Source organism: Falco biarmicus, chromosome 7 (assembly GCF_023638135.1).
Source record: "Falco biarmicus isolate bFalBia1 chromosome 7, bFalBia1.pri, whole genome shotgun sequence".
Classification (NCBI taxonomy): Eukaryota; Metazoa; Chordata; class Aves; order Falconiformes; family Falconidae; genus Falco; species Falco biarmicus.
In genome coordinates, this window is record NC_079294.1 from 38,363,677 (window position 1) to 38,377,305 (window position 13,629).

Consider the following 13,629-nt stretch of genomic DNA (forward strand, 5'->3'; position numbering starts at 1 on the left):
CGGCTGCGTGTTGGCGCCTGCTGCAATGCGCATGCGCGTCGCTGGGCGCGCACGCCCCCTCCGCGGCGGTGGGGGGCGCTGTGGCAGGGCGGGCGGGCGCGGGGGCGCGCTCCGGGGGGCGGGGCGGGCGCGCGGCCCTGCCCCCGGCGGCCATGGCCCTTCCCGGCATTCCCTATGAGCGGCGGTTGCTCATCATGGCGGACCCGAGAGACAAGGCGCTGCAGGACTACCGCAAGAAGCTGCTGGAGCACAAGGAGATCGACGGCCGTCTCAAGGAGTGTGAGCGCCCACCTGGGGCCGCCGCCCCGCGCCCTCACCCTCGCTGAGCGCCCGGGGAACCTAGAGGGAACCCGGTGGCCGCTGTGCCGGTGCCCGCGCTTCGTCATGGGCCTGGCCGGGCCCCGCGGGGCAGCGGCGGCCGCCCGGCCGAGGGGCGAGCGGGCGGGCAAGGTCTGGCGCCGCGGCCCCCCGCTCCTTCCTGGGAGCCGGGCCCTGGGAACCCCCTCGCTTTGGGATGAAGCCGGGCAGATCTCTTTCGCAGCTTCCCCCCTCCGTAATGTTTTTCTGTCAGCCTTTCGCTGTCCTGTTGCGGTGCCGTCCGTACAGCGTTGTGGCAGCAGCGTGGCCTCCCGTACCCCTGTCAGCGCTGTGCAGAGGCGCGGACGCCTTTGAATTGGAGCTTTTTAAAGGCTGGCTTGGTCTTTTAGATGTCTTTCTGCAGCGCTGTCACGAGTGAGAGGCACCGCTGTGCGGAGGGTGTGCAGGCTCTGGAGCTGCTGAGCAGCAGTGCTTGCAGGAGGGGGGCTTGGTGTGCTGCTATCTCCCACAGCCTAGCTCTACCCGCCGCTTTTCTGCTGCGAAAAGGACGTGATCGTGCCTTCTTGTTGGATTAAATCCTGTGTTTGTTTCCTTTTTCTAGTAAGGGAACAGCTGAAAGAGCTCACCAAGCAATATGAAAAATCAGAAAACGATCTCAAGGCCTTGCAGAGTGTCGGGCAGGTATGTAAGAAAAATGAGATTGTAGCATCCTGTGGTGGTGGTTGACAGTGAACTTGGCTGGAAATAGCATTTAAGTCCATTTTTGGCATCAAGAAAGACTAAGTGGGAACAGTCTGGCTAACAGAAATGGGGGCCTTACCATCAGTAATGGGCATACTGAGCACGTGGGGTAGAGAAGTTTTCTGTGTCCTGGTTACAGAAATGTGTTAAAGAAATAAAAGTACTGGCAAGCAGCGTGAAGCAAGAGAAAGAATTTCAAAGCTGATGATCATCTTCCATGTCCTGAAACACAAATTTAATGTTGTTTTGCAACGGTAATTTATCTGTAGGTTAATGCTGTGTTTATTCTTTTGCAGATTGTTGGCGAAGTTCTTAAACAGCTAACAGAAGAGAAATGTAAGTAGACTGGAGTGTTAGATTCTTTGAGATCTTGAAAATAAACTTTTGTAGTTAAAATCTGGCTGATTCTGAGGAGTAAAGAATTAAGAGTATTGGTAATCTAAGTATTGGCAGAAAAATATAACATACTGGATAGTTCAAAAGCAGAATTCAGAGCAGTGAATCAAGTACATTTGATTTGTTTTCTTCTCTCTCCAGTCATTGTGAAGGCTACAAATGGACCAAGATATGTGGTTGGCTGTCGCCGTCAGGTAACTGGTCTATGTGAATATTGGTTCGGAGTTTTGTTTTGGTTGAATATTAACATTGTTTTTCATAAGCTGGGTCCTTAATGTCCGTACTGGGATTAAGTATTTTCTTCTTTAATATGTATAGCACCTTGTTTTATACCACTATCTGCTTGCCCTCTCCTTTTGTAGCTGGTAGTAGTGTAACTTCTTAGTAAAGACAAAGCAGTTCACAACATTCCTGGAACTTCACGTGTGTTTTATTCTTTTCCTTGAGTTGAAGCTATGTCTTTCTGTCTGATTTTGAACTCTCTGAAAGTTAATCATCACGATGAAAATTGATCAGCTGTGTAAGGTCTCCATTACTGTGTTGTGAATGCAGCATGTGACCATTGCTGTCACAGTGCTGAGCTTTAGATTTAATGTTGTGTAACTGTATATGTTGGTTTTTTTCTAATGCTTTTGCACTCCAGTCAATAATTATGGTAGGTAAGGCCTCTGTTATAAACACTTTGAGGGATTTTTATTCGTCCTTAATGATGGTTAAAAAAAGCCCTGGCACTTCTAGTTCACAGGACAACAGCTTTCTTACCTACATCATAGCCTATAGAAATTAGACACTTTAATGCAGAACCTTGCTTACAGCATAATCCGTCTGCTACAATCAGCAACAACTGCTTAGAGGTATTATTTGCTTTTTATTTTTATTAAAAACGTAAAGCAATCTGTTGCAGATGTGATGTAAATGCTTGTTGGTTAACTGAGCACTGAGTGTGACCCACTTAGAGTAATTAAACCCCATAGATTTGCTATTCCTTACCAAAGCTGCCTATTAAGCAGGAACCACAATAGTTGGTGAAAGTGTTCTACAATTGCAGAACTTTTGGGGGAGCAAAGTGAATCTCTAGTTAAATTTTACTACATTTTAAATTTTATTTTGTTACATTCCTGACTTTGAGAAGTGGAAGCAGAGAAGAATATGTATGAAATGTGAAGCTGTAAGGTATCTCTAAACAGAAATAGTGACCCCAGGGAAGGTTATGCATGCTGAGAAGGCAGCAGCATTTTACTTACTTATTTTAATGCACAAGTAAGTGCAAAATCTTTTAACAGCTCTGACCTCTCAGTGCATCTTGAACTAATTCCTTTGTGGTGGAGAAAGGTAACCTCAGCTGAGCTTTTAACACATCATGATTGTGGCACGTTGTCCTGTATTATTGAAGTGGTGAAAAATAGGAATTCCTTCAGTAAAAGGAGCACTGGGTAGTATTGATGTTAGAGGTGGCTTTTCTTTCTCTTTCTGAAGAGAATCTGATGTTCATTACAGAATTTTGAACTCTTACTGATGCTATGTAAAGACAGAAAAATCTGTTCACAAGACTAACATGTAAATGGTTTTGCAGTGCCACAAATCTCTGGATTAGCTTAAGATTTGTACGTGGAAGTTAAATTGAAGCACGGTGTGATAGAACTCCAATATCCAAAAGTTAACCAACTCTGTTTTAATGATTCATCTGTAATGGTATGGTGATGGCTGTAGGAGCCCAGAGGCAACAAGCAAGTGGCAGAGTGGGGAGCCTGTTGTACTCTGAAGAATTTAAAAAGAGGGGCAGAGAGGGGTTTCCAGCTGTCAGAGGAATTCCAGGTGAAGGCCCACAATTAACAATACTTAAGCAGTAAGCACTGAACAAAAGTTGTGCAGCAAATATTTTCCTATGGTGTGTGTTTTTCAGTAAGGATGGACCTTTTCTCCTCCTTTTAGAGACAAACTATTTGAGAAGTGTAGGTACCAATAAGTGTGTTGGTTCCTGTAGTATATATACAAATATCCTTGACTTTCCTTGAGCATGCTGATGTGATATATTTTTGCTTGCATAAAAGAACTGCAAGAATTGCTACTATTGAAATGCTCTTCAAATACATAATGTTAAGCTTCATACCCTTCAAGGTGTTCTGGTGCAGACTCACTATTTTCTTTGCCAGAGTGAACAAAAATTTTTTCTAGAACATAAGTGTATTTAATTCCACCTAGGGGCATGTGAAGTAGTCTTGTGAGGTTCTGTGTTGAAACAGAGATAAATGCTAAGGACTAGGTCGTGCTTGGACAAACCTGGCGTTGCAGCATGTACTTTCGAGTTTATTCTTCAGTAAAAACACTCTTTTGATCTTAAAAGATCCTTTATTTGATACCAGAGACTAGAAAAACATATCCATGATTGTTTTCAAAATGTCAAAATATCAAGGCAAATAATTTCCCATGGAGTGTTTCACAGACTAGAAGAACTAGTTTCTAATTAAAGTCCTTGTGGTTGTGCCACTGAGGAAGGAGAGTGACGCTGTTTAAATTGAAACAAAATTACTTCCCTATGTAAAGTGCATTTCCTAAGGAATTCAAGGTTTCTCTTTGTTTTCTTCTCACTGCAGCATAACTTAGATCTATTGGTCAATGTTGAATCTGATAGAATTTCAAGCCTTTACAGATTTCTTAAGATTAGGCAGCTGGAAAGAGGTCTTACTAATGCCCCCAGTAATAGAGTGACAGTTTGATCCTAAACACTACTAGAGACTCGAGGACCCACGTGAGCAAGGGACCTTATAAATCCCTACAGCAGGGGTGATGGGAAGCTTCAGGCAGTGCTTGTAGACAGCTGTCAAAATCCTTGTTCAGATGCCATCGAATAAATAGGCTTCATATTCTTCAAATGTGGATTGAGCGCCTCTTAAAAAAAAATTATAAAGTGGTGAGGTAATCTCTATGAAAGTTGTTCAAGGTTGGGTTGTGTGAGTAGCGAGATTGTTCTCCTGGACCAGGTTTCCTAAAAACAAGGTGAGAAACACAAGTTAGTTATTTTAATCCCAGCAGAATTTAGCAGGGTGTACTGGAATAGGACTGCTAATGTGTTTAAAAATCTCATAAAAAAAAGAGTAAGCAGACAGAAACTGCTGAGGCAGACGAGTCGGGCATCTGAGGTAAATGTTACCAAGAGAATAACTGGAACGGCTGACTTTGCAGATGGGATATAAGTGGATATGTGAAAATATGCAAATGATGGAAGGCTTGGAGAAAATAGGTTAGGAACATCTGTTCACCCTTTCTGTCAGTCCAGAAATGAGAAGGCTGTTGAGTAGAAGGGTGACAAGTTCAGACTTAAATAGGCAGGCTGTTTTCTGTGTTCTGGAAGGATTGCTTACTTGTTTTGAAACAGCTGGTTCTGTCTTGTGTCGAGCAAAGGGGAGGATTAGATTTCTTACTAATCCAGTCAGATTGACAGCAGTAAAAGAAAGATAAAAATAATTACAGTCTAGAAAATAGTATTTGTTTTCAAAAGTGGTAGAGGTAAGTTAATGACTTGCTGTTCAATGACCCATTTCAATGTTAACAAAAATTCTGCTGGTCTGGTTTAGCTTAGCTGGTGTCCAGTTGTGACAGCTGGTTCATTGATGTAGGCCAGCTCCTGGATTGCTGCTTTTGAAGATTGTATTCCCATGAAACATCAGGCCAGCTTTTTCCCAGTTTAAGCATTCCTGAATATGGTGGTAACAGGACACAGTCTACTAAATAAGCTGCTTGGCATGTAGCTCAGTAGCCTTGTTTTCTTCTTGTGTGTGATTGAGCAAAGAGTGCAAGCTACAGTAAGCATCTTGGCTAAAACCATACGTTGTTTTGGAGCGTGGTTCTAATAGAAATACCTTCTTTGTGATCTAGCTTGACAAAAGTAAGCTGAAGCCGGGGACAAGAGTTGCTCTGGATATGACCACTCTGACTATTATGAGGTAGGTTGCTGCTCTACAGCTGCTCTTCTGCTCATCATATAAAGGGGGAGAAGTAGTGATCCGAGTAGGTTATTCAAACCTTTATGTAATCAGTTCTGTAATATTTTGTAAATGTTTTCTGCAAAGCAGTGCTTATGTAAGGACAATTACTCTGAGAGAATGCTTATGCATCTATTATATAGTTTAAAAAGAAATTGGTTGTTCTTTTAAAACAAAAAAATTCAGTTACAACTCAGCATTTTCAGCGGTGTTTCAGGCTTTGGTTTAAAACTTGAACAAGTTTGCTAGGTTTGGGGTTTATTTTGTTTTTTCAACAAACATACTTGTCTTGTTACCAAGGTTAGAGAAAAAGAAATAATTTTCATAGCTGCTGTAAAATTTATTGCAATAACTTTATAAATGTGTCTGCACCATGAAAAATGTCTACTCTTAACTCTTCTTTTGCAGATATTTGCCAAGGGAAGTGGATCCATTGGTTTATAATATGTCTCATGAAGATCCAGGGGATGTTTCATATTCGGAGATTGGAGGGTTGTCAGAACAAATCAGAGAACTGCGAGAGGTATCCAATATCTCAAACCCACATATCAGATAGTGGTGTATGTTCCGAATGAAGTTTTTCAGGGCAAAAATGTGTTACTGATGTTTATCCTAAACTATCGTGAGACAGACTGTTAAAGGATCCTACTACATTAGTGCTTCCCATGTTTCATTAACTTAGACCGCATTTTCCTATATTGGAAGATAACTTCTGAAGCATTGTTTAAATGTTTTTCAGCTTTGTAATTCTTTGTGGCAAACAGCAGCATGATGGTGGGGTGCTGGTGCGCTCATACTGAAGTAATCCTGTTCGTTGGGGCATCAGTGCTGCCGGCTGTGCAAGCCCGCCCAGGAATGCGGGTGTTTGAAGAACTCGTGCTGCTGTGAGCTAACTGACTGTAGCAGAGATTGTTTGTGTGCTGTGCGCTTACTTAGCAGTAGCAGGGAAAGATTATTCTTACCAAGCCCAGTTCTCAAACTGGCGATATCTTATCTCTGCTGTTACAGAAGCTTGGATTGAGATTAAAATGAAGAAAATCCTCCAAAGAAGAGGGTTTGAAGAATCCAAGACCCTTTAGGCTAAGGGAGTGCCATGAAGTCAAGTGGGAGGGCATAGTTAGGATTGACAACCAGCAAAGCAAACTTGAATTTTGCACAAAAGCTACTGGAATCACTCTGGGTAGTGGTATTAAGACAGCAGCAAAACATGGTTTGAGCGGTGTTGAGGGAAACAAGCCGTTGCAGAATTAAAGTCTGAGCAACGAGGGCAGGACTGTGGATCAATCCATTAGATCAATCTGACGTTTTCTTACTGGACTGTTTCTCATACAAAATATGTATCTGGGCAGCATAAGAATACAGGTGTCTGGAAAACAGGCTGACGAGTGTACCATTAGCTTCCTGGGATTGCTGATCCATTTTAAAACTCACAGTCTTTGTTTGTTTATCTGTCTTTTCATAGGTAATAGAATTGCCACTTACAAACCCAGAATTATTCCAGCGTGTGGGAATTATACCTCCAAAAGGCTGCTTGCTCTATGGCCCCCCTGGTGAGTCTCATGAAAGGATAGCGAATGCTTAGCTGTCACTCTCAAATTGTGGCAATAGCCTTGTTTGTTTTTCTTTTCTTCTTGTGTTTTCTTTTTTTTTTTTATTCCTTTCTTCTTCTTTTTTCATTCCTTCTCTTTTTTTGGAAGTCAGTAGCATGCAGTGTTCTATTACTAGTTAAACAGTTTCAATCTCTTGTCTGTCCAGGTACAGGGAAAACACTTCTGGCCAGAGCTGTTGCTAGCCAGCTTGACTGCAACTTCCTGAAGGTATTGTACACTTACTCCTCTGGTCATACACATGCTTGGTCCGTTTGCTCTCCAGTCTCTTCATCCACATGTCTTTTGTCTTTCAAAAGGTTGTGTCAAGTTCGATAGTGGACAAGTACATTGGTGAAAGTGCACGACTGATCAGAGAGATGTTCAATTATGCCAGAGACCATCAGCCGTGTATCATTTTCATGGATGAGATAGATGCTATTGGTAAGGCTAATGGCCTGGAGGATGGCTAGAGTCTCCTTTTAATGCTGAAATAAGCTATGAAGCCATGATCTGTTGTCTTAGAGAGCGTGTGCATGTTTGTTCAGAAGAAACATAATGAGACAAGTGGTTCAGCTTCTTCCTGTAGCTATTGCAGCTAGCTTAGAACCATACCTGTTCATATCTGGCTTGGATATTTCTTACTATATGAAAAAGCATTTTAAAAATGTGTGTGTTTAACTCTTTAAATACCACCCCTCCTTCCCCCCAGTCTAAAAGTGATACCTAATTGTCTTCAGACTTAGTATTATATGGAGGCAAAAATAATACATTATAACTTAAGAGTTTGGTATGCTGCAGGTGGTCGCCGTTTTTCTGAAGGCACCTCAGCTGACAGAGAAATTCAGAGGACTCTGATGGAGGTGAGTGTCTGATCCCTGACTACATGTTGTGTTCTAAATAATAACACAGATGGGAATTGTTACACTATGGTCTGGCTCGGTAGAACTTTTTCCGAGTTAATAATCTTAAGCTAAAAGGGAACTAGGTGATACTTTTACAAAAGACAGCTGCACATCCTGATAACTCAGCCATGAATTCAACTTGGAGACAAATTGAAAGAATCTTTAAAATTGTGAAAATTATTTGGGATATTTCCTCTTCTTACTGTGACTTGACTTTGCTGCTTACTGCATAGTCTTTGAAGTTTTGTAGGGCCCCTCTTTTAGTCCCAGACACTTAACAATTTTAGAACTGTTGCAATTCAATTTTCAAAACTAGGAGAAGTAGTTGTATTTCTTTGTTTCTCTGCTAATTGGTCTGGTAAACTGGGTTGTGTGAAGAGAATTTTAAAACCATTGGTGACAATTAAGAACTCTGAAGCTAATGGGAAACTTCATTGGCCTATGTTTGCAAGCAGTGTGCCTGATTCAAAAGAATGTGTCTGCCTTACATAAAGAATTAAATTACTGTGACCAAAGAGCAAGTACTTTGAATCTTCACAATGAAATGTCTTCGTATGTGTGTATTAGTATTCTAGAGGCTGTTCTCCAAGTCTAATTTGAATGTCCTGTACTTAGTGCAATACAATTAAAATGTGTCAGCCAGCCATTGGCTCCTTTAGTCCTTGCACTGTTTTCATTGCTTTATTGTTTTAGCCACATCTTTCACGTTTGAGCTCTGCTTTGCTCAGTATCTTTTTCTCTGGGCAAAACATTTTCAGTGTCTCTTTTCAGCTCTTTATTTCTTATAGAATACTCAGGGAGCTTGCAGCCTTTCATTAAAAGGCTTGTAGCATTTTTTTCTGACTTACCTTTACTGCTTTTACACCTCGCTGAAAACACACAGAAAATAAGTAAATAGATCTCACTAGGAAGGTTTTGGGTTGTTTAAAAACAAACGTCTGTTTTCTATTAGTTATTGAATCAGATGGATGGATTCGATACTCTGCACAGAGTTAAAATGATTATGGCTACGAACAGACCAGACACTCTGGATCCTGCACTTCTGCGGCCTGGAAGACTGGATAGAAAAATCCGTGAGTTACTACTTCTCAGTGGCTGGAAGGAAGATATCCATATGAATTGTGCTTTTCTGCTTTTATTAAAGCTGTATTTCTTCCTAGATATTGATCTACCAAATGAACAAGCCAGATTAGATATTTTGAAGATTCATGCAGGTCCTATCACTAAACATGGTGAAATAGGTAAGTAGGAAGCTACCTGGATATCCTTCCTACTTCTGTTTGTGAAAATAGGAAGGGCGTGAGTTGTTAGGATGACTCAGCCCTTCTAATTCTTACCTTTACACTGGCCACCCAACTTTCCTTCTCTTGGGATTCTACTTTTTTTTTCTTTTAATGCATCCTGATTGAACTGTTGCTAAGTCTTCCTTTGCAAAGGAAAACCAAACATAAACCCTTGGAGCACAGTTGTAAACTGGAAAATCAACATGATTCTCATCAGATAGTTTCCTGTTTCTAAAGGAATAGCTTAATGCAAGTAACAGCATTCTTATTAGCTCCCCTCCCCCCCCCCCGCCTTCTCTGCAAAGAAAGAAGAATTGTTACTGCAGAAATCTGAAAACATAAAAGAATCTTTAAAAGTCACAGAGCAACTTACTTTGGAGATGGTGTAATGAAAACCTTGTTGTTTGGAGCAAGGCTTGTCTTTGGTTAGTGGTGTAGATTGCTCTCCCCAGAGGTTAAGGGGGAGAAGTATCTATTGGGTGAAACGGGGAAGGTTTATTTAATCACTGTGTTACTCTAAGCTAACCAGAGTCTTAGTTTCACAGTGACACTTAGGAGCTTTCTTAAAAAAAAAAAAGTAATTGTGATTTGCCTTTAAAATGACATTTGGCTGCCTTTTATTTCAGTAAGGCCCCACAGACCCTGCCTGCTTATTCCCAGCCCCTGGCTCTTTGCTGACATGAGCTATTCATGCAGACAGGCAGCAGGATCTGGATAGTGGAACTGATCTCGTTCACCATCTGGCTGCATAAACAGCTGCAGCTCAACAGAGGGGATGGCTCGGGAGTGGGAGTGAGCTGGGGGAGGGTGAGAGGGATGAGGATTGCCTTTCTTAGTATCACTGTTGGCTTAAACATGCATGCATGCATGCCACCGTAGTCTAAGGTAGAGAAGGCACTCCAAAGCAAATAATGAACCTGATGTAAAGTACTTCATCCTGTTTCCTTTATCTTTGGGCACTGGAGTAGGAGCAGGGTAGGATCATTTGTTTACACCATTTAACAACTTGAGATGTCAGATGGGTACTAGCTAAATTTCAGAAGGTGATGTGGGAAGACTGCAATGCTCAGCTTTATCCTGAAAGGAAGGCCAGAACTTAGCGGCAAGGCGGGGTATGAATTGCATTAAAATTCAAAGGTAACGACCTGTTCCAGTTTCCAGCATTGGATTCTCCTGCTGTGGGAAGAACCTAAACTCATAAACCTTGCAATGTTTGATATTGCTTAGTCCCTTTGCGCTGCTTTGCTTTTTTTTTTTTTTTTTTTTTTTTTACTTTCCAGTTATGGGAAAACTTGTTTGTTGGACATTGTGCTACATGGAATTAAAATACAGTGGAATTAATACATGGAATTAAAATACAAACCCTAATCTCTTAAGGTTTTTTTGATTCTTAAGACAAAAATGTTCAGTTCAAATGTTCTGAATTTCATACAGAAGGTGAACTGTTTTGAAAAGTTTTGTAGAAAGTTGATGGTGGGGTTTTTTTGGGGGTTTTTTCTTTGTTTGTTTGTTTTTTTTTAAATCAGCAGCCTTGCAAAAGCCAGAACTTGCTGGAGGCTTAGCAGGTGCAGTGTTTTAGAAATTGATTCTAATAACTATAACTGTAGCCACTATTTTAGTAAGTATATGTGCATAAAATACCAGTTTTAATGTATCAAGACATCAAATGCCTTTAATAGATGCAGTTGTTTTAAGTAGGAAGAGACTGAGTTATGATCACTTGGAGATAAGTTTTCTGGTTGGTTACATCATTTAAATGATAAGAACATTGCCTTGATGTAGCTTTTCTTGCATTTCATGTTGATGCTTGTAACCACAAGTTAGTGTCTTTGGGATTTAATTATATAATACAAGCTTTTGGCTGCAGTACATTTCTGCAGTATATTTAATGGAAGGGGTAAGACAGCTGATGATTTCAGTTAAATTAATGTATCAGTCTAGTGGACAGCTATCTATTTGCAGTAAAATCGAAGTAAAGTCTTAGTTGGATATGTATTTTGTTGGCATCTGTAATTAGAAGTGTGAATTTATTTCTAATTGGCATTAATGTTTTGTGAATAGATTATGAAGCAATTGTGAAGCTTTCAGATGGCTTTAATGGAGCAGACTTGAGAAATGTCTGTACTGAAGCAGGTATTTTCTTAACTCTTAATTTTAGTGTGCTAAGTCTTGGTTAATGCTGAACATTCAAGCTGGTTCTCTGATACTTCTGTCAATGGATTAAAATCGGGAAGTCAAAAATGTTCTGCTGGAACACAGCACTTGTTCACTGATGCTTACTTTTTGTATTCCTTTCTTAAGGGCTAGATAGCATTTACTTAATGGAAATGTTAGTGTCTGGACACTACCAAAACGCCGAAAGAGTTGCACGTTTCACAGCATGGCACACACATCTGGACTGTTAAGCATTAGCAGCAGCCTGGTGATACGCCCTGAAGCTTCAATGGAACAACTTGGAAGAAAATATTTTTGCTTTCTTCGAAGTTTCCTTATGATCTGTACGGTCACCCAGAACTTGATTCTTTACATCCTTCCTCTAAGGTTACCGATGAGTAACAAGTCTTTTAGCAGGTGTGCAGATAAACCAGCTGGGCACAGCAGCAGTCCAGCTGATACATGCAGATCTGCTGCCAGTTCAGAGCAGCAGCATTGCGTTCGTGTGACATGACATCTGCTAATATCCCGTGCCGTAGGCAAGCTGGATCACACAGAGTTACGTGGATTTGGGCACTGTCCTGTGGCATGTGTGATACAAAAGGTTATCTGTAGTTCAGATTCAGCACAATGGGAGGAAAAACCAAGCCATGTCATTTCTGAACTGGAGCTGGCCTCTAACCACTTGTTGGCCGAGTATTGTGACATATGTCATACTGTCCCATGAGAACTAAAAAGATTCCAGAAGCAGCCACGGTACCCCTTTTTCTCCTTTTTGTAAAGAATCCAAGTTTCTTAGCACCTGGGTGACTGGAGAGTTAATACTATTACATGCTTTTTCCACATTGTAAATTCATTGTAGGGTTTGCCTGCATGAGAAGGCTGAGTAACACAGTACGTATGCACTCATAGTTCACACAAGTCGTAAATTTCATCTTAGCAATCACCTAGTTCAGAAAGGTGACCTCACTGTAGTTTACTTCTCTTCCTCACATCCAGTACCTGCATGTAAAAGTTTACATGCTAACAGTGTAACTTGGATCTGTTTTCACTTCAATTTGAGTAATTCTTTATGTACTGTCTTCTCTACTGTTGCTGCAAGAAGCACCAACTTATTCCTGTTAAATTACTCTTCACAGGTATGTTTGCGATCCGTGCTGATCATGACTTTGTAGTTCAGGAAGACTTCATGAAAGCTGTGAGAAAAGTGGCTGATTCTAAGAAGCTGGAGTCCAAGCTTGACTACAAACCTGTTTAACCATATAACTTGTGATTGACTGCACATGTCATGCTGGATTAATGTATAAAAAGAGAGAAATAATGTTCCTCTTCATTATTTTAAGGTGTTTGTGTAACGTAGCTAGTAATTTGGTAACACTAGTTGCAAGTTGGCTGCACAAGTGTGTTTTCTGTACAATTCTGAAATGCAATATTCATTACAGCCCAGGTTAAGTAAAATGTGTGGAGACGTGTTCTGTTAGCAGTTACGGTTGGAATTTATAAATGTGCCTGAAAGGGTTAGCAGACTTTCAGAAAGTAATTTTGTTTTGTGACTTTTTTATATCGGTAAATTTCCTTTCCCCAAACAATTTATGAATAAAACTTGTTTAAATCTGCTTATCCTGGTGTACCTTCTCTGTAACTGTTGAAGAGTGTTGAATTATGTGTCTTCAGAATTTGAAGAGGAACTTTTCCCTGGTGTAGGGATTGTATTGGAGTCCTATGCCTTACATACCAAATGGAGGCCACCCTCTCTCAGACAGAGGAGAGACAAGCGGTGTTTACTCCACTGCTGAAGTCTGGGAAGATAATTTAGCTGAGCTAGCGTAATTATTGCGGGAAGTCAGTGAGTCTTAAATAAGTTTGCTGTCTTTCCTTATGCTGGGATAACTCCTGTCCTGAATGCCAGCTATAGACAAAGGCATCTAAGTGGAGGTGGAGAAACTGACAGCAGTTTGATAGGTAAAAGTTTTGGTTACAGTTTTTTGGGGGGGGGGGGGGCGGGGAGATAGGCGAGAAGGGATTTCCTTTCCAAGTTCCCATTTCAGCTGCTCTGTATAGACAGGAACTGTCCAATATAATTGGCACCTGCAGTGCTTTAGATGCACCAAGTGGGGTACCTAATACTTCTGGAGCGCTGAACGGGGCTTTGCCATGCAACTTACCTTCCGAGGCTGGAAACTGGCCATATGCTGGTTGCCTTTGTGCTCCCTGAAAGTTGACTGCTGCAGCTGAGTAATCACTGAAACAAAAGTGTAGAGGC

General features: G+C 41.1%; 1 protein-coding gene across 1 annotated transcript; it reads left to right on the top strand.

Moving 5' to 3' along the window:
- The first annotated feature begins 120 nt into the window (after nt 1–120).
- PSMC6 (proteasome 26S subunit, ATPase 6) lies at nt 121–12,986 on the top strand. The gene is made up of 14 exons (XM_056345637.1): nt 121–279; nt 920–999; nt 1,356–1,395; nt 1,597–1,649; nt 5,332–5,399; nt 5,847–5,961; nt 6,901–6,988; nt 7,194–7,255; nt 7,345–7,468; nt 7,826–7,887; nt 8,882–9,002; nt 9,090–9,170; nt 11,274–11,345; nt 12,506–12,986. The coding sequence occupies exons 1-14, from the start codon at nt 153–155 to the stop codon at nt 12,622–12,624; spliced, it is 1,212 nt and encodes a 403-aa protein (XP_056201612.1). The 5' UTR covers nt 121–152; the 3' UTR covers nt 12,625–12,986.
- Nucleotides 12,987–13,629: the final 643 nt, after the last annotated feature.